The sequence below is a fragment of the Portunus trituberculatus genome, chromosome 9 (genome assembly GCF_017591435.1).
Source record: "Portunus trituberculatus isolate SZX2019 chromosome 9, ASM1759143v1, whole genome shotgun sequence".
In the NCBI taxonomy this organism is placed as follows: Eukaryota; Metazoa; Arthropoda; class Malacostraca; order Decapoda; family Portunidae; genus Portunus; species Portunus trituberculatus.
Genome location: NC_059263.1, coordinates 6026091 through 6047150, shown reverse-complemented (window position 1 = coordinate 6047150; position 21060 = coordinate 6026091). Strand labels below are relative to the sequence as shown.

General features: G+C 39.8%; 1 protein-coding gene across 2 annotated transcripts; it reads left to right on the top strand.

Moving 5' to 3' along the window:
* Positions 1-10830: 10830 nt before the first annotated feature.
* On the top strand, positions 10831-19934 carry LOC123501526 (S-adenosylmethionine synthase-like). Of its 2 annotated transcripts, none has more exons than XM_045250387.1 (7): positions 10831-11245; positions 12289-12356; positions 13176-13308; positions 16377-16489; positions 18172-18338; positions 18504-18882; positions 19077-19934. In XM_045250387.1, the coding sequence occupies exons 1-7, from the start codon at positions 11128-11130 to the stop codon at positions 19323-19325; spliced, it is 1227 nt and encodes a 408-aa protein (XP_045106322.1). In that variant the 5' UTR covers positions 10831-11127; the 3' UTR covers positions 19326-19934. The 2 variants fall into 2 exon arrangements, with proteins under 2 accessions (XP_045106322.1, XP_045106323.1); XM_045250388.1 differs by lacking the exon at positions 16377-16489 and adding an exon at positions 15228-15340.
* The last annotated feature ends 1126 nt before the right edge of the window (positions 19935-21060 follow it).

Genomic DNA, 21060 nt, shown 5'->3' with positions numbered 1-21060 from the left:
CCTAACCTGACACATCAATTCAGAAGCACGTACGGAATGATTGTCCCTTGAAGATCGTCACTTGAAGGAATACGTTTCTTTAATAAAGTTTGCCCTGTCGTATTAAAATGCAGATTGGATATACGGAGGAGGTGTGGCAGAGTTTAATCAGGCACTGCAGTTTCAAACGTTACTGTGTCTTATCTCCAGTATTCTAAGCAGGCTGTAGTAGAGGTTCTTATATGGTTTTCAAGGGTCTCTGTAGTATTTTAGGCAGGCTGTAGTGGAATTTCTTAGGATCCTCAAGGATGTCTGTGATTCAAGTGGTAGTCCTAACAAGGAATTCTGCACTACTAGTGGGAAAAACACACTCATGATAACCCGTTGGTCTTTGTGGCCTTAAGAAAAACTCACTTTTGTGCCGTAATTTCATTGCTCGAATTCTTAATTACGATGAACATTAAGACTTTTCAAAGACGAAACATGAGCTGTCGAATTCTCATTTTTCTTTTTTTTTCTTTTCTCCTTAATAACGCAGAATCATTTTTTAAATATATAATCATGAAGACTTCCGTGAAAAAAAACCCTTTTAAGAGCTATAACCGAAACAATTTTTAAGAGCAAGACACCAGTAGTCGAGTTCTCATGATTTTATTTATTAATTCATCTATTGTCTCAAATTATCTCTAGAATCACGAAAAAAACACTTGGACACTCGATTAACTTCCACTATTCGTTTACAACCAGGTGAGATTATAGGGCCTCAAGTCTTCACGTGTTAGGATTAGCCCCTCACTTCTTCAGCACCAAAGAACGGGGTTACTGCGTCGCGCTGAGAAAGAATTGGGTAATGACGTGCTTTGTTGTTTTCCCAAACATGCGGCGCAAAATGAATATGTTGCAAGTCATTCAGCTAATCAATATCAGTCATGTCCCGCGCAGATGGGAAAGTGACGTGGTGATTATAACAAGTAAATGTGGTGAAAATGTTTGATGTAGCCATTAAAGAGTCTCGCTTCCTCTCCACACTATCCTCTCATCACTCATCACTCATCAACCGAGAATTTTTACATTGCTAAAGCTTGTTAAAATTTTAACTTTTTTTTTTTTTCAGTACTGTTTTAATCGCTAAACGCTCAGATTTTCATATATAGATAGATGATTCACCAACACCATCACCGCATTTATAACATTTCAGCTGCAATGGTAACCGTCCTTCACGATTGATTCATGACAGTTTCGACACTACTCACATCTCCAGGGCTATAAGGTATCAGGGCGAAGAGATAATGCACCTTAGAATATGTCCAATGCCACTGCTGTTCGCGTAATTCTGTTCCCATATTTTGAAACTCTCCTGCCTCCTGTCAAAAGCATTAGGTACCCATATGAGGAGAAATTTTGAATATTCCCCTTAAAATTCTATCCAGTACAGCCTGTTAACCCCTTGAATACCATGATGTGTTTCCATATTCATTCTGCTTACTATATGGTGATTTTATAGTTTCAGAAACTTATATGGGAGATCAAAATAGTGAAGACTGTTACCATTAATCCTCTGACCTCCATAAACCCTCCATAATGTCAGTAAAATGGTCTAATCGTACACAAATCTCAAGGTAAAACTGTGTCCCAGTATTGAAGGGATTAACAGTAGTGGAGGTAAGGTGTAACGTTTGACAGTGCGGTGTTTGTGTTACTGTGCTTGGTTGGCTGGCTGGCTTGCGGCTAAAGGTTGCTATAGTTCGATTTGCTGAAGAAAAGGTTATCGGAGTGAGGAGTAGTGCTCTCTCGTCTGCCTAGGAAAAGAAAGATAAAAAAAAAAAAAAAGCAGAAAATAGATGGAACGAAAGACTCCTGTAGTATATTTTCCTATTTCCTAATTCTTTATAGTACATAGTAGTTTGTAATGGAAGTGTAATATATTAAAACTTTATGAAGCGTTTGTGTAGCCTGTCTAGAAAAGAAGAGAAGAGATCAAAGATGGGTGGAACGAAAGACCAGTGTAGTTTATTTTCCTATGTCCCAATTCTTTATAGTACATAGCAGTTTGTGAAGGAAATGTGAACAACGTAACGAATAGGAACTAAAAATAGAAAATATCGATGTGCTGAGATTTCATGAAGCGTTTTTAAGATGAATGAGCTTTGCTAGGCACAAACTTTACGTCTTGTCTATTTATTTACTGTCTAAGAACAATGCTAAGGCAGAATTTGAGTTGTGGATGAGAGGAATTTATTGAAAGGGAGGAGATAAAAAGATGTGTCAGAGAGAGAGAGAGAGAGAGAGAGAGAGAGAGAGAGAGAGAGAGAGAGAGAGAGAGAGAGAGAGAGAGAGAGGAGAGCAACAATTAGCATATGATATTCTTGCTATTATCTCCTCCTCCTCCTCCTCCTCCTCCTCCTCCTCCTCCAGCAGTAATGAGCCTCTTTGTTTATCATGCAAGTGTGTCCTTGTCTCTGCTGGAGTGGTCACGTGATACAGATTGCCCTAGGTCTAGAATTGGTTAGTTACATAATTACTCTCTCTCTCTCTCTCTCTCTCTCTCTCTCTCTCTCTCTCTCTCTCTCTCTCTCTCTCTCTCTCTTCATTTTTGTTTTTTTTTCGTTTTCTTCTTTTCTCATTCCTGTCCTTCATCTCCTCTTCCTCTTTCTCTTCCTGTCTTTGTCTTTGTTTTCATCCTCTCTTCTTATTATTATTACCTGTTTAGTAATAATGATAGTCGTAATTTTTCTATCTATATACCAAGCCAGCAATCTCAGACTTAGATACGCAAGGAAAACAGACAACAATATTGATAATAATGATAAACTAAATACAAGTAACTGAATAGATAGTTCGATAGATAGATGGATGAATAGATAAATAGATAGACAGATTATCGCTAACCTAATTTCATAAACTCGAGTATCTAATTTATCGTCATTGTTATTATCATTATTATTATCATATTATTATTATTATTATTATTATTACTATTATTATTATTATTATTATTTGAAGTAGTTAAATTAGTACTTATATTAGAACTTCGACTTTTTTACGTTTGTTTTCCGTTTTTTTTTCTTTTTTTTTCTCTTTTCTTTTTTCTTTTTCTTTTTTTATTTTCCTCTAAATTCACCTTCAGCTCGGTCGCGATGCATTGTGCTCAAAACTTTCCACGGCAGGAGTGTAGCGGGCGCGCAGACCTCCCGGGGCTTGTAGTTCCCCTCGCAACACTCTCAAGATCTCGGTATCACCAGCACAGCAACACTCCTCACACCTGACACATTCACCCCACACCACATTGCACCAGCTTCCCGTCACCATACAACCAGCATTACTTGTACCAATGCCACAGTCACCTAAAACGATTTATTCTCTCACCACGACTATTTTGAAAGGCCACAATGACGATCAGCCGGTTTTTCAAGAGTGTTTTTCCTCTTGATAATATAGAAATGTTAATCTGCCACTAAAATTTTCAAACACTCTTAAAATCCTGTGTCACTTCAACTAATGGATATTAAATGTAGTAAATGAGAATACGAGAGCTGTTAAATCACATCACATCTTCCTTTCCTGTGCTTGTGATTCCGTTCTCGAACTTTGATATCCTTGAATTCTACCTTAGATATTTACTGTTACTCACCTTTTAATTTGTTTGTCTATTTACTTTATTCTGTGGTGAGCCTACTATAAGTTCCATATTAACGGAGCAGGAAAAGAAGGAAAGAGTCGGTGTTTTGATGTGTCTTGCCTTTCAGTTATCGTGCATTGCCATCACCTCTCATCCCAGTACGTGCGTTTAAGCAAGTCTTTCATTCCTTCCCTTCACATAAAAATTTAGGTCTTGGAATCTTTATAATGTTTTCTCTTTTCTCCTTTCCTTTGATCATAAACTGTGCTTAGAAATGCCATTCTGTTATTCATTACTACTGCTACTGCTACTGCTAACTACTGCTACTGCTACTGCTACTGCTACTGTTACTGCTACTACTACTGCTGCTACTGCTACTGCTACTGTTACTGCTACTACTACTGCTCCTGCTACTACATCTTCTACTATTACTACTACTACTACTACTACTACTACTACTACTACTACTACTGCTGCTGCTGCTGCTGCTGCTGCTGCTTTACTGCTGCTGCTGCTGCTGCTGCTGCTGTTGTTGCTGCTGTTGTTGTTGCTGCTGCTGCTGCTGCTGCTGCTGCTGCTGCTGCTGCTGCTGCTGCTGCTGCTGCTACTACTACTACTACTACTACTACTACACACACACACACACACACACACACACACACACACACACACACACACACACACATTTTCGCAGAGCAAAAATTTCCATCACAATCTCGTTACTATTAAGATTAGTATACAAACGTACTGCATGTATGTCTGTCGTGTGTGTGTGTGTGTGTGTGTTTGTATATGCTCTTATCGTTTTATATAAGAGAGGTATAAGGACGTTCAGGGTCAGAGAGAGAGAGAGAGAGAGAGAGAGAGAGAGAGAGAGAGAGAAATAATACCAATTAAATAAATTTCTCTCTCTCTCTCTCTCTCTCTCTCTCTCTCTCTCTCTCTCTCTCTCTCTCTCTCTCTGGATATTTGATAAAGTTCGGCGATCAATAACCAAGAAATAACCTTTAAATGTCGTGAAAGAGAAAGAGAGAGAGAGAGAGAGAGAGAGAGAGAGACAGACAGACAGACAGACAGACTTACTCTAACCGAACCTAATAGAACTGCTGGTAATGCTGAGGCTGTGAATCTTCTTCTTTTCCTGCTTCCCTCCTCAACAACATCCCTGCACCTGCCTCAGCCTCTTCACCAGTCACTCAGTCAGTCAGCCTACCTGCGTGAGATAATGTGGCCACGTCATGATAGCCGCCTAGCAGTAGTGACGTGAGAGAGAGAGAGAGAGAGAGAGTGTGTGTGTGTGTGTGTGTGTGTGTGTGTGTTGTCAAAATACGAGTACCAGTTTTCTTTTGTCTAGTTTTATTTCAATATGGTATTAATTTCAAATCATTTCATTAATAGCGTTGATTATTTATTTAGTTTCTTTGATATTGTGTGCGTTATCCTCTCTCTCTCTCTCTCTCTCTCTCTCTCTCTCTCTCTCTCTCTCTCTGTCTTCGTGTTTGCCTGAAAGTTAGTTATCTTATCACGTCAGCTCAGATACGCAAGCTGTTTATGGCTGTCGGTAGGCTCTCAGTTATTGGATGGAGTAAGAGGAGGAGGAGGAGGAGGAGTAGAAGAAGCTGTATTATCTTCTGGAAGCCAACAATAATAAAGAGGTCAATGCACTCTTTCCCTACCACTTCTCAAACTCCCTTCAAAAGTCGATCGGCTTCTCTTACCTCTCTCTCTCTCTCTCTCTCTCTCTCTCTCTCTCTCTGTCCGTGCGTTTCTGTTTGGTTGTCTCGTTTTTCTCCATTTTGGTTCTTCCTTTTTGTATTCGTTCTTCTTCTGTTGCTTGTTATTTCATGTACTGGATTTGTTGATTTGAGAAAAGCTAGGGAGAATGTCACTACTGCTACTGCTACTGCCACTGCCACTGTCACTGCTATTGCTGCTACTACTACTACTATTACTACTACTACAACTGCTACTAGTAGGTACTACTGAATGCATCATATGAAATATCATGATTCAACGCAGATTGCAGCACTAAATATCTGCAATGTTATTAGTTCTACTCTCTCTCTCTCTCTCTCTCTCTCTCTCTCTCTCTCTCTCTCAGAAACGAACGTATTAATACTAAAAAAAACATATATATATAAAATACTCGACACTCATATATCGCGAATTAAAAGGAAGACGTGCGTGCAGTTATCGTACGTGGTCATGAATTATCGAGTAGTTATTGATTTGCTGTAGGTTCGTTGTCTTCGCTCTTACATACTAATACCATACATATGCTTGTAATACTTGTAACAATTGCCATTCCCGCTCTTGGTGTTTAATTAAATTTGGTTTCTTTATTCATGTGACTTGAATTAACTGAACCGTCATTGAAATTTTTACCTAACCACAGCTGCGGTCATTTAAATAATTACTATTATCGATAGGTACTCGGCACACTTGCTAAGGAGATGGGTACGGGCTTTTTGTAGTATGTTGAGTGTGATAGTGTAGTTGCAGTAGTAGTAGTAGTAGTAGTAGTAGTAGTAGTAGTAGTAGTAGTAGTAGTAGTAGTAGAAATAGTAGTAGTAGTAGTAGTAGTAGTAGTAGTAGTAGTAGTAGTAGTAGTAGTAGTAGTAGAAGGAATAGTAGTAGTAGTAATTATTGTCCATTTCAGGCATATTTATCTACTGAAGACTAAGAACCATATCGTTTGTGTATTTTTTTATTGTATGTTTATTTATCTGTTTATTCATTCATTTATTCTTTTCGTTATTGTGAATTGGGAAAGTTTTTTTTGTCATTCTTTTCTTTATATATCTTTTAATCCTCACATTTTTTCCTAATATGATGCTATGGTAATGTTTCATACGGAGGAAAATAGAAATTAGGTATATAATCTCGTTGTTATTAGATACGAATAACGATGCTTTTCATTATTGCTAATATTTTTTTTTTTATATTCAAGAAAACTATGTGCATTGTCATCATAACTCACACGCACTTCCTTCTTATCACTGGGAGAGTTCTTGCGGAGGCATAACTCAATCCAACCTTAACTTCTTACTGTGACGTACGAGCTTACGTGGATAAACAAAAGACACCGACACGCTTTGCCCTCCTGCCACGATTGTTTTCATAGGCCATAAAGATGATTTTGCCGATTTCTCAGAGCGTTTCTCCCCTTAGTAACGTAAGAATATTGTTAATCTTTCACTAAACCACACAAAAACACGCCCCTAAAGATCCGTGTAACTATAACTACAGGCTCTTGAGTGTAGCGTATAGAGCGGCGCCGAATTGTTTGAGCTATGATCCCTTGTCCAGTGTGTGTGTGTGTGTGTGTGATAGCAGGTGTTACTTTTCTTATCTCGCCCATTATTCTCCTCTCTATATACTTTCCATAGAGTAGCCTGGAATAGCTAGGAAGGTGACAAAAATAAGTATAAGTTCATGGAGTCTTTTAGAATTCTCCGTGTCGAGGAAGCTCTGTACGTGTTGATGATGCATGGTGATGGTGTGGGATGAGAAACGTGATAGAAAACGTGGCAACTTTCTGATGACGCAATACTGTTTCCTTCTTACATTTACCTGTGGTTTTTCCTATTCTCTTGTTTGCAGGTGTCACTTTTCTGGTACTTTATCTTTTATTCTTGTTTTTCTACCACTTTTTCTTTTTTTTTTTTTCTTTATATATTGAAGTTCTAGAATGCGTTGTTTTCCTTATCTATTTACGTTATTTTATCCTTGTATCTGACCTTTTCTTTGCATTTTACATTTCCTTTCCTATCTCTTCTTACTCAAGGAAACTTTCATAGATTATCTAACGAGAAAATTACTTACTCCATTTGTACACAAGTCATTCCATGAACTACCTTGCTCTGTAGAACATTCTAGCACCTACAAGAATGACTTTATTAGGCTGTGAGTGAAAGGTTAGGTTAGGTTAGGTTACGAGAACAAGGAGTCTGGAAAAGGCCAGTCGACATACTCAAAGGCAGTTTCTGGATGTCTGTTTGTTATACATAATTTTCATCCAACCTCCGCCCTTTTGGAATTATATGGTTTTTGTTATTGCACTCATCACGTGTTTGCCAAAGAAAAATGTTTCGTTGATAAACACAACTAACTCGGTGCTCTAAGTAGCCTTACTACTGCTTTTATGGCGGCTCCTAACCGTGGCAGATTTAGGTGAGGTTTATGGACTACTGTTATACAGTAGATACTATAAAGCTGAGTTTCTGTAATGTCTGTAAATCTTTCTTTGTCTTATTTTCCGGGTAGGTGACGCCACATATGACCCTGTTGTGGGCTTCGTTTTAAATTAGTCGGTCGATCAGTCAGTCAGTTCCAGCGCATCATGTATGTCATGCATAACAACGTATAACCATAACATTTTCTGTTCACCTCTTTTTTGTTGTAAATATAAACTATATACGACAATAAACATTTTACTTCAGTCTGATCTGCCTTGATCTTTGCATGCCAATGTTGCCAGGTATCAGGTCCAGTCCTTTCAACCTTTCCTCGCAGACGAGATAATGTTAGCGCTACACATCTTCCATTGCCTCGATGTCCTCTCTCTCTCTCTCTCTCTCTCTCTCTCTCTCTCTCTCTCTCTCTCGTAAGTTATGCTTACTTATCATACCGAATTCATCAACTTAACATGAAATAAAATAAATAAATAATCTGCCCTGGCCAAGCTCAGCCATCCATTCTTACCTTACCTTCATTCACACTATACACCCATACGTAAAAAACAATGTTGGGGATAGTTCTTTACATCACTGTTATATCACAATGATGGTGCACGCATGTTACTTTGAAATCATTTCACTCAAAAAACTTAGATGGTTTTAGCGTTAGGATGCTGAACTACCTCGGGAATTAAGATTTACATAACTGCCCTTCATTATCACAAGAAGTGTTGAGGAAAATGTATGTGTTGCAGTCACACACTGTACAGCTGCTTTTACACATGTTTCTTTCGCTCTCGCACTTGCACGTCTGAACGATCTACATTTGTTTTCACTTATCAACACTTTCTTTCCATAATGTTCAACTCATCTCACATCGCCACCACTGTTGCATTGTTCTTATGCTCCAGGGACCTCAAAAGCAGCCAGTGCGCCTCGCTGGTAAACCACACCGAGGTCGCACTGGGAAGATCAGCATGCTGGTGGAACGCATCACGTTGTCGTACCTACTCTCTTCACCCCCATTACCCCCTCCTGTAGCCTGTCCCGCCATCCCCAGCACGAGATAAGAGTGTGTGTGTGTGTGTGTGTGTGTGTGTGCAGTGTTGCCAGGTGCCGGCCCTTTACGTATCTGCAGCTTAGCCAGTATTAGATTCGTGGAAAAAAAAAAGAATAAATAATAACAATCCGTATGTTATAATTCACAGTTGTTTCTTGAAAGCGATGGACATGGAAAGTATACAAAAAGTGAATAGTGATTTATTTTGAGCGCACACCATCACATGCACACATTTATCAATCAACATGTAAACTATATTATGTTGATTGAACAATTACAGCTCGGTAGGAATAGACTTAAATTATGAAAGTAAAGGATTTGGCGAACAGACAATATTATATCAAACTGTATGTATTTCAATAACATAACATATTAGTTTTCATATATATCTGGAAAACCAAAGACAGAGATGGGTTCAGTTGAACTCATGTGAACTGGTTAAAATTAACAATATTAATAACTGAATGGAACGGAAAATGCTTGAAAATAAAGCAATGCGATATCTATCTATTTTCAAGTATTTAAAAATTAATGTCCCTTGAAACCTTTAGATTTCATGGGTATGAGACGAGTCGCGTTATATTATTATTATTTTTTTTTATTTATTTATTATTATTATTTTTTTTTTTTTTCGTGCACAACCATCTGAATATCTTCGTCCAGTGCAGGGGTTCTCAACCTGTGGTACGCCTACTCCCAGGGGTACTTGAGAGGAATTTTTGAGGTACGTGGCAGGTTTCTCAAAATACTTCAGCTTTGAATAACTGCAAATTTGTTTATAGTATACAATGTGGCCTACATGTGCTAGGCTGGATGTGTCCTTCACTAGAACCAGGACACGTTAACAACGTTAACAAGGAAACTCTTGGAGTTATATCACTTGAGAGAAAGCTCTCTTGGATTACAGTTACCAAACAACCTTGCAAACCTGTAATATTTGTTCCGACTTATTATTTTATATGTTATTCACACACACAGTGACTTATTTATCACTATCACTAGTTACAAGTTGCAACTAGCTGGAAGCAACACTAGTTCACTGCCATAATGAACGAAAATTGTCTGATATAGTTCCTTTTTGGTAAATGTATTGAATGTAAGTCATATATAGTGTCTCCCTGTGAGGTACCAGTTCCTATCGACACTACCTCATAGAAACATACTAATATTAATTAAAAATTTTGTCTGCTCCATATATATAACACAAATTAAACTTAATAAACTAAGTCAATAAACCATGCATTTATTCTTACCCTTCCTGACGCTGCATTGTGGGAAAGGGGTACATCAATATTGAAAGACTTCGAGGGGTATATAAGATTAAAAAGGTTGAGAACCCCTGGTCCAGTGCAATAATATATATATATATATATATATATATATATATATATATATATATATATATATATATATATATATATATATATATATATATATATATATAACTAAGGTAAAACTGTTGCATGTAGAATCATTTAGTCTCTGAAGAATATTTACGCAATCAGTTATCCTTTCCGTAAGGACAAGTTCAGTCAAGTATAATTGTTTACAGGGTATGGAAGTGCGAGTCATCTTACTTGACCTTCTTGTGAGATTTAACAAACGTTTGTAACTTTTCATACGTACATCACCATGCGCCGTGTTCAACGCTGTTTAGTTGTGCAACCTTGCTGTAAATTGTTTGCATTGCAGTATATGGAAATGTGAGACATCTTACTTGACCTGTGTGCATAATTTTATGAAATTTAATATATGTTTGTAACTCTTCTCAAGTCATCATAAGCTATGTTAAACGCTGTTTCGTTGTAGCACAAACTTGCTGCAAATATTCTATGTTGAGGTTAAAATATGTTATATATTCTTATTGTTATTTTTTCGTATACAACCATCTGAATGCCTGTAAACATGCGGCAACTCCCATGGCATGAATGTGTGTATCGTGAGGAGGAGGAGGATTATGGGTAGCGGAGGTGCTTTAAATACGAAGGTGAGCCGATAGCCTTCCTCATTCTCGCAACAGCCACTGGACGGGGACTGGTAGACCGAAGCTTCACCTCCACCTGACCATCTCTCAGCTGACTTACACTCTTTAAAGCCAGTATAATCCAAGGCAGTGTGGGGCGCGCTTTTGAAGTTCCCTCCAGCAGCAGCAGAAGCCCCAAGTGGACGAAAGTGAGAGCGCGGGAGGGAAGATCACGTGACCGAGGCCCTCATTGATATAAATACGAGCGGAGCACAGAAGTCTTCCTCTTTTCCACCTAACCAGTTGGAGTGGGAGGACCAACGCCGCCATGCCCGAGTCCGCCGCGGCATACACTAACGGCCACGCCGATGGGGAGGGTACTAGTGAGGGCAAGGACATGGAGACCTTCCTTTTCACCAGCGAGAGTGTCGGAGAGGGCCACCCAGGTAAGAAAAATGGGAGAAATGTGACAGTGTTATGTGTGAATCTCGTGTTTGTGAATTTAGTGACCCTTTTTCTTTCTGGGTGACTTATTTCGTTCTCCTCACCCATGTTGTGTGCTTGCGTGCGTGTCAGAAATCGTGTGGTGATATGTGGCACTTTTTAATATGTCATTGTCCTCTGTTGGTGTCAATATAAGCCCTAAGATTTTGTGTTGTGTGATCGTCAGTATTGTATTTTGAGTTGTACGCCCGCCAGCACCGCCTCACTCCAATACACCTTGACTGGCCTAGCTATGTATACGCAGGAATAGAACTCCACCTAACAAGCGGCGCACTTTCCCATAATTCACATACGCCAAGAATATGCCAGTGCCGGATGGGGGAAGGACGACCTCGATGGACACGGTTAATTTTAGCCTGAGAATGGAGGTATCGATTCCTCCTCTCTGCTGTGTGTGTGTGGGTCATGTCTCCCTATTTTTACTTCAATCCCCCCTTCTTACACGGCGACTGAGATGTGTATTGATGGTATAATGTGCTTTTTGGGCGTAGATCAATGACGTAGTGAATGTGAGTGCCAGCAAGGAGTGCCAGTGTTTGGGTGTGCGGGGCCAATGGTGGGGGTGGGAATCGCTGGGTTGTGTGTCCCCCCCCTATACTCCAGCATCTTGGGGTTACGTTAGTTGACTTAGTCATGGAACTGAACGGTTGGCATTATTTTTGGTTACGTCATCGTGATGATGTGTTTGAAAACCTGATTGAGAAAGGCAGCAAGAGTGCCAAGTGATGCCAAAATAAGCATATACCCTCTTTGGCAGCAAGGTCGGTGTCTGGCCTCACTCTATTTAGTTTCTATTTTTCTTTCTTTACACATTAGAACAATTTTGTTTGTTCCACATTTGTATTGCCAAACGTGTTGCACGTTACATGAACACTGTTGTGAAGTGTCTTATTTTTTTTTTATTTATTTATTTATTTTTTTTTTTTTTTTGTCAGAAGCCATTTAATTATTTTTTTTGTTTATTTATCGCTTGCTTTTGTTGCAGATAAAATTTGTGATCAGGTCAGCGATGCCGTGCTTGACGCTCACCTCAGAGTTGACCCCGATGCCAAGGTTTGTGAAGGTTGTTTGTCTGGATTATTTAGTAACTATTAAATTGATACTGTTGTGTTGAGAACCGGTACTGTTCGCAGTTTTTTTAGATTGATTAAGTTTTATGTAGTCACGATTGTGAAATGTTTTCTTAACTATCCCAGTATACAAAACTAGAGCAAAATAATCAGTTTCTTGATGTTATGTTATTTCATATTGAAGAAATATTATTGAAGGAATTTTCTTGTCTGCAGGTTGTATGAAAAGTTAAAATTGTAATTGAGTACAAGTTTTTTTTATTTGGAGTGTTGACATTATCACATTAAGCATTGTAATGAATGACATTGCCGGCATTGAATTGAATAGATTCATTGGTAAAGCAGATGAAGTGCAAGATATTTTGCTTATAGGAAGAGCAAAGAATACAGTGGTAACACTGTGAACTAACGTAAAGAGGAGAGAACTTGATGACGTAATGAAACTGCTCAGCAAACTGCCCTTGGGTAGTAAGCTGACAAATGGAAACGTAAGATATGGGTTGCATGATTATGACAGGCAGTTGTCATCTGCACTTTTGCATCAGATTACTCACTCCATACTATATCACCACCTCTCTTTCACACTTAAACATTGCTGCAGCATACACACTCCACTTCCATGTGACAATTTACATACATCTCGTAACAACTATACTATGTCTCCACACAAGAACATCACACCACACACTTTTACTATAATTTTGACACTTCCTTGTAACTTGCACTTACATCATCACAGTACCACATCTGTCATTTTCCTCACCCACAAGACAGACTTTATTCTGTAATGCGTCTCTCTTAGGTTGCATGTGAGACCTGCACTAAGACTGGCATGATCCTGCTGTGTGGAGAGATCACTTCTAAGGCCAACATAGACTACCAGAAGGTTGTGCGTGACACTATTAAAAAGATTGGCTACGATGATTCCAACAAAGGTGAGTATAAAGACGTATTTTCACTATTTCTTTTATACGTAGGGGAGTGTATCTCTTAGTTTGTGTATTTCAGTATTAGTAGCTGTCACTTGATGTTTTAGTATATTGTGTAGTCTTTGAAAATTTGAGGAGTGACTTTAAGATTATTAGTGTTCATTCACTCAGTCATTTTCATTTATTCATTTAGTTTTTAGCCTTCACTTTGTAGTTATCAGTTGAGTATATTCTCAGCTATCCAGAGTTTTGTAATTATCATACCTACACCCTGACCATAAAATCCTTAAATTGGGGAGTAGTAGAAACCGCTCAGAACTTTTATGATTTATGTAAACGTCACACAAGTACAGTGTGTGATTGTGTGGATGAGATTAAGGAAGGTGGTACTCATAGCAGTGCAGGAAAGGTGATGCTGGTAACCTTCGCATTGACGTCAGCTGTGAGGGAATGACGTTTTTGTTTTTTATAATGAACTTATCATGGATTAGAAAGAGCTTTAAGTTATTTTTAGTACTTAATGGGGTTTTTTTCCCATGATTTTGTTTTTAATTTCACTCTTATTTTTTTCTACTGATGAAATTTCATTGGATATTAGGAGAGGCTCAATATGCATTATTTTTTACTATTTTCTTTTGGAAATTTATTAGTAACTGAAATAAATGTACTGGATGATAAGTGTTTAGAATAGTCATTGTGTCACAACTGAGCACCTCTACGTGTGTTCAGCAGCATACATGGTTAATGATAAGGAATGCTGTGAGATCCTAAAGGTGTGATGGAATTATTGTATATCAAAGTCGTAATCTTTAACATTATGAGTCTCTCTCTCTCTCTCTCTCTCTCTCTCTCTCTCTCTCTCTCTCTCTCTCTCTCTCTCTCTCTCTCTCTCTCTCTCTCTCTGTTTGAATCAGACCCTTGTGAGATGGTCGGATCAGTACATTCATAAGTATTTCCATCAGACTTGTGTGCTATTCACAATTATCGTAACAAATATGAACCGAGTATATAACTCTAACGTTAACTAATTAAAAGATTAATTGTATCTTTGCAAGAAAAAAAAATCTCAAACATTGGTGTCTCATCGCATTTCTTGTTTCTTTAGCCATTATAAATATTTCAGTTGACCTTATTTACATATTGCATGCCTGTGTTAGTTGAGTATGCCTTGGCTGCCCCTGGTTTAAGCAAAGACTCACCCCATGATCTCCAACATGTGGAATTCCCAAGGTTTAGGTCATCTCCACATTCAGAGTTCCTACAAAACACCAATGTAATTAATTTAGTTAATTCCAGTTAGATGAAGCTCCTAGGATTTCAAAAGATATTAGTTTATTAATGCATGCAAATGTACCACTAGATGCAGCACCCCTATCCCTCTCACCCCTCTGCCTGTGCCTACTTGTGTGTACTTGTAGGCAGGGCAGCAGTGAGGGGTATGCTGTTATTGACTTTTTTTTTTTCAGTGATAGTTGATAGCTTTCTTTCTGGCTGAAGGAAGACTGTATTGTTTTATGTAGTGATGCTAAGATGTAATGGTATGGAGTAAGACATAAGCCAAGATTTGACAGCATATCCCATCACTTTATTTCCCTTTCCTCTCCTGGTTGGTTAGCAAGGGACTGATGCCTCCTTTGAAAATCTTGTCTGGCGGTTAAGAAAAGTTTAGTGGAATTTCTGTAATCTATAAATACTGCAGCTCAGATTTACTCAACTCAAGACTACTGAATAGAAAGAAACCCAATTCAAAATGTGCAAGTACTATAATCCTGGACTGTTCCCTTCATAAATGATTAAGTAGTGAGCTGTGAACCAAGTTTTTATCGAGGAGTGCATTAGTTACAAGTCCCCTGGAGACCCTGAGACAATGGTATTGGATGATAAAGGCAGTAGTTGAGGGCTTTTCTACCCCCTGCCCCTCACAGGCTTCGATCACAACACCTGTAACCTGCTGGTCGCCCTGGAGCAGCAGTCTCCCGAAATTGCCAGCGGTGTTCATTTTAACAGGAGCGAGGATGATGTGGGAGCGGGAGACCAGGTAGACTTCCCTTCCTCCCATTACCTGCTCCACCTTTCCAGGGATGCAGGGGGGGTTGAAAATGCATGTCTGTGTGGGGAACATGGTGGTGGTGGTGGTGGTTGTGGTGGTAAAATTAGTAGTTGTATGTAACAAAGCTAACAGTCATGACAGTAGTAGTGAATGTAGTGGTGAGTCTTGCAGTTCTGTCCCTGTCTGTTTATGTGTATTAAGTTAAGCTCTTGATTGCAGGTTATGAACATTAACAAAATTTTTCAAACACTCAAATCTTCCTTTTCCTCCATTTAAGTAAAATTATTATCATGAAGGATGTACTACTTATTTTCACACTAGTAGCTGAAATTCCTAGTAGTGATTTGACACAACCTTGCTTAATACATAAAAGAAATTTAAGGTATATGACAGTTGCAAATCTTCCACTGAATCTCAACCACAACTTCATATAAAATGCTGTATATCAATTGCTGGGCTTGTAGTGTCATCACTCCATCCCAGTATGTGTATACAGTATGTATATACATGTCCTTTCTTGCTGCCACCATCACCAGCACATGGATTTTGGGGTGTGAAGGATCAGCCACTCAATCTTGGGTAATCTTGAAACCTCTGATGACCTAAAGGATGTATGTTTTATAAGCTCATGATCATGATTGAAAATCCAATCATCCATTATATTAATAAGGTTGATAAGGAATTGTCCCAATATTTTTTTTGCTCGAGTGAAAATTATAGCCACTCATCGACACGGCCATCGATCCATCAAGCTTTATCCAAGATTTGAGGGGGACCAATTATTTTTTACCTTTACTTTTTTTTTTTTGTCATCCAGCAAACTGTTCTGGGAGTTTCTGGTTAGTGTCACTTGTAGTTTTGGATATAGTGATGTTCGGTGTTGCTTCCAGGGACGCACTTTGACGTGACTATACTCAACACCACCTGTATATACATGCCACGTCACATGTACAGCCACACCACACCTTGTTTTACTTGTGTGTAGCTTTTGTTTTGACACGTGTGGGTTCTGTCTGTCGTGCAGGGTTTGACTACAAGACTTGCAATGTTCTTCTGGCACTGGAACAACAATGTGTCGAGATTGCTAATGGGGTTCACAAAGGCCGCAACGAGGATGACATAGGAGCAGGAGACCAGGTGAAGGAGAAATTTTAAGTGTCACTTCTCTTTTCTACCATGTAGCCTTTTAGATCATACTTGTACTACTGTGATTTCTAAGACCTCTCCTTTAATGGTAGCGTTTTTATCTTGCCTTTCCTCGTGTATCTTTTTATTGATTTGCTTTGTTCCACTCTTTCTTCATACTAAGATTGAACCTAAATCTTGCATGACTTAAGCTCTAGTCTACTTTTCGCATGGCAAAATAACCTAATTGCCCATTAACTGCTTTTAATATCCCATAGATGATAATTTTAACCATTTAATTATATTTCTTTCTAAAGGTGCTCTGAGTTCTAATGGTCTTGTTCTATGTGCTACAATCTCCAGTTGATTTCTCTTTTGATGTATTTTTCTGATGCCAGTGAAATTTTCAAGGCTGGGTTTTCTCTCTCTCTCTCTCTCTCTCTCTCTCTCTCTCTCTCTCTCTCTCTCTCTCTCTCTCTCTCTCTCTCTCTCTCTCTCTCTCTCTCTCTCTCTCTCTCTCTCTCTCTCTCAGCCTTTTACCATCGTGTGACATCTTGCATCACTTGTCACTACACTAGAAAGATCCAAGGTTATTTTCAGTCAGTGTCGGAGCTGATGCAGCACACACTCCTCTTTCCCTTCATGTGCCAGTCTTCCCCTTCTTGCAAGTGATGAGTAATAGTTTTGTTCTCTCTCTCTCTCTCTCTCTCTCTCTCTCTCTCTCTCTCTCTCTCTCTCTCTCTCTCTCTCTCTCTCTCTCTCTCTCTCTCTCATCTGTGATTGGATAAACTCGTTAATTTGCTGTATAGCCTTGATATTTTCCCTCAGTAGCTAGATTGGTGACTGATGTGAAGCTTGAAATGTGTTGATAATTGCAGAGAAGCTTGTATGTTTAAGCTTATGTGTTACCAAGATTATGTGTCATCGATTTAACCCCCCCTCCTCCCCAAGTTTTTTTTTTTTTTTTTTTTTTTTTTTTCTTCTTCTTCCATATACTGTGTGTTTTATTATTTTATTTAATTGTGTGTTTAAGATGTGCCGTTTTTTTTCTGGCACCATGCGATGAAATACTAACCACAGTCCATCTAGTACTCCTATCGTCACATGCCAGTATCTGCATCACACACCTGGCACAGTCCTCACTTGATGCTGGATTGCTATTCCCTACACACCCTTTGTTACCATCCTTTCAACCCTTAAACACAAATAGTCTCACTTATCAGAAGAGGTTTATGGCAGTGTCCTTGTTGTCTCACCACAGTGTTTCCATTAATCTCATATCTTCTCAGTGTTGTAGTGTTGTAACCAGGAGGACCTGGTGGCTGTGGTGTGTATAGATTTGATGCACTGTGTTTATGGTTTCCTTTTCATCTTGTGCTCTTTGTTTGGCTGGCTCTGCTCAGTCCAGTTTGCATTTATTTTTCTTGGCTTGTGTGTTTGCTGACGCAGTTTTTGTGCTATATAATTTAGTTTTAAATTTCTCTCTCTCTCTCTCTCTCTCTCTCTCTCTCTCTCTCTCTCTCTCTCTCTCTCTCTCTCTCTCTCTCTCTCTCTCTCTCTCTCTCTCTCTCTCTCTCTCTCTCTCTCAGCTTTTACTTTTTTTTTAAATGTATTTTACAGAATATTGTGGTGTATAGATTATGACAAGTTTATGCATTGGTGCTTTTTATATTGACTGGTGTCCTCTGCTGCAGGGCCTCATGTTTGGCTATGCCACCGATGAGACAGAAGAGTGCATGCCCCTCACAGTAGTGTTGGCTCACCGCCTCAACCAGAAGATTGCTGAGCTGCGCCGAGATGGAACTTTCTGGTGGGCCCGGCCTGACACCAAGACACAGATCACTTGCGAGTACACATTTGAGTAAGTGTTTTCATTGCTGTCTTTTCTTTTTCCTTGTTTTAGGCAATTAAGGAAACTGCTACACAAATGGGCTGCTATATACTCATATAATGACTGATTAGTTACTGAAAAGAAAAATGTTTCCAGATAGATAACCTACTTTTTTTTCTTTCTTTCTCTTTCTAGCCATGGAGCTGCCATCCCTCGACGCATACACACAGTGGTGGTGTCTGTGCAGCACTCTGAGAAGATCACAACAGAAACTCTGCGTGAAGAAGTCATGGACAAGGCCATAAAGGCAGTCATTCCAGAGAAGTACCTTGATAATGAGACCAAGTACCACATCAACCCCTGTGGTCTCTTCATCATCGGCGGCCCTCAGGGTGATGCAGGTCTCACGGGACGCAAGATTATTGTAGACACATATGGAGGCTGGGGTGCACATGGAGGTGGCGCTTTCTCTGGGAAGGATTACACCAAGGTGGATCGCTCTGCAGCCTATGCTGCGCGCTGGGTGGCAAAGTCCCTCGTCAAGAATGGTATCCTCCGACGCTGCCTTGTCCAGGTGTGTGGGGTGGGGGTTGTGTTTTGTGCTGATGGTGTGTCGTGGTATATGATCCCCTGCTAGGCAGGTGCTCAGGTAATGGGTTTATTTAGTGTCAATTATTAAAGTTTTACACATCAGTAATGAAAGTGGAGCTATTGGCAAAGGTCAGATACCTGTGATAGTCTTTAATCTTCTCTCCTCTTCATTCACAGGTGTCTTATGCTATTGGTGTTGCTGAGCCAGTGAGCATCAGTATATTCCATTACGGCACGTCCCAGTACACCTCCCAGCAGCTGCTCAAGATTGTTAACCACAACTTTGATCTCCGACCTGGCCGCATCGTGAAGGAGCTCGGTCTGAAGCGGCCTATCTACAGCGAGACCTCCTGCTACGGACACTTTGGACGGGAGCAGTTCCCTTGGGAGCAGCCCAAGAACTTGACACTGCCGCCAGTTCTATAGGTGACCAAGTAGTGTTGCTACCATCCTAGGCTTAGCTGTAGGTGTGCTGCAGGCAGCCCCGGTAGGCCAGCACTCATGAGGGTGCTGGAGCTTGCCGGGGCTACACTGGGGTGTGGGTGTGTCACGGGCATTGGGGGCGGCGCTCCTCCCTAAACTCCTTCAGGGTGGCCAGCGCCACCGGCTCCTGCTGGTGGAAGGTGGCCACCCTTGGGTGGGGCAGCGGGACTCCCGTTGATGTCTCAGGCTGAGGGCCCCCGGGAGGCGACCACAGTGCTGGGCGGGGGCGGGGACGGCTCTGTTGTCAACCCTCCCCCCCCTGAGCTCTGCGCTGCAAATGTGTAGGAAGAGCAAGATTTCCTCTAGAGTTTTTAATATAAAGTTTCTACGCATTTGTGTTGTGTTTACGAAAATTCTAATGGAAAAGAGCATTTCCTTAAACACTCCGGTGGTCTCTAGGGGCTGGTGCTCCCTCAGACCTGAGGCTGCACCAGCTTTTACTATATCTAAAAAAAAATGTTTTAGAAGTGTATCATTTATATTTATTATGAACAATTTGATGTATGCAAGGCACTTTGACTTGTACCAAGAAAATAAATAGTGAGATGATTACTTGCCTTTACCACCATACTTATGAACATTTCTGCATCTTCAAAGGGTCTTCAATCAATACTGTTATGTACACTTAAAACATTTATATGCATCTCTCTCTCTCTCTCTCTCTCTCTCTCTCTCTCTCTCTCTCTCTCTCTCTAAGTTCAAAATAAACATACAAACTTAAAACATTTTGTGAGATCTCTAGAATGTTTATGCTCTTGAACTGAAAGAGAATGACTTGTCTCCCTCTCCTTTTAATATCCAGAATATTTAGAGATGTTTCCACCAGTTTTTAGTGAACTTTGGTTACATGAAGCATTATGGTACAGGACAGCAGGAAGTGCTTTGGAAGACTATTAGTGACTAGTAGTAACAACAGAGATAGTGTTACCGTAATGCAGTGGTAGAGGTAATAAAGTACGTAGTAGTGGTGGTAATAGATGTGGGTATGCTGATAATGGTAGCAGTAGTGTTGGTATAGTGCTCGTAATGAGTAAGTGGTGATGGTAGTAGTATTAATGGTGGTAAGTGGTGGAGTGGTGATGGTAGTAGTATTAATGGTGGTAAGTATGGTGGAGTGGTAATGGTAATAGTATTAATGGTGGTACTGGGGATTAGCACTGCCACGTGTCATGTCTTGGCACTGGTGGTGATAATGCGATAAGATTTAATTTCTCTCTCTCTCTCTCTCTCCTATAGTGAAATAGTACTCATAACATAGAGTTGTATTGATGCGTTCTTTCAGCGTCCGTTTCTACTCCGTTATAACATTTCACGAAAAAGAAGAGTCTGCCCTAAATTCTGAGCTTCCTCTCACGTTCTCTGCTTTTCATGTCCTCTTCTTGCACCTATTCATTTTCACACTTCAAGAAAGGGAATAGTCTAAGTCTACCGCAAACTCTGATTCTGTCATGTTTTCTGTTCCTCGGAAGTTCAGTGTATCTTCACCTCTCAGTTTTCACACTCCATGGTAAAGAATAGTTTACCCTAAAATTTTTAATTACACGTTTTCTGTATTTAACCATCCGGTCCCTCCCTCCCCACTTCTCTCTCGCCTTCCACTTGTCAAGGTCACCTGCTGTGCTGTGGCCCTACTCAAGAAAATGTTTGATCTCGTTCATGCTGGAACAAGGAGGTGTTT

Bases quoted from the DNA above. Each gene is read 5' to 3' on its own strand.
- LOC123501526 (XM_045250387.1), top strand. From the start codon at position 11,128: ATGCCCGAGTCCGCCGCGGCATACACTAACGGCCACGCCGATGGGGAG. The intron at 11,246-12,288 runs GTAAGAAAAATG...CTTTTGTTGCAG, and splicing joins TGTCGGAGAGGGCCACCCAG to ATAAAATTTGTGATCAGGTC. The intron at 12,357-13,175 runs GTTTGTGAAGGT...CGTCTCTCTTAG, and splicing joins GAGTTGACCCCGATGCCAAG to GTTGCATGTGAGACCTGCAC.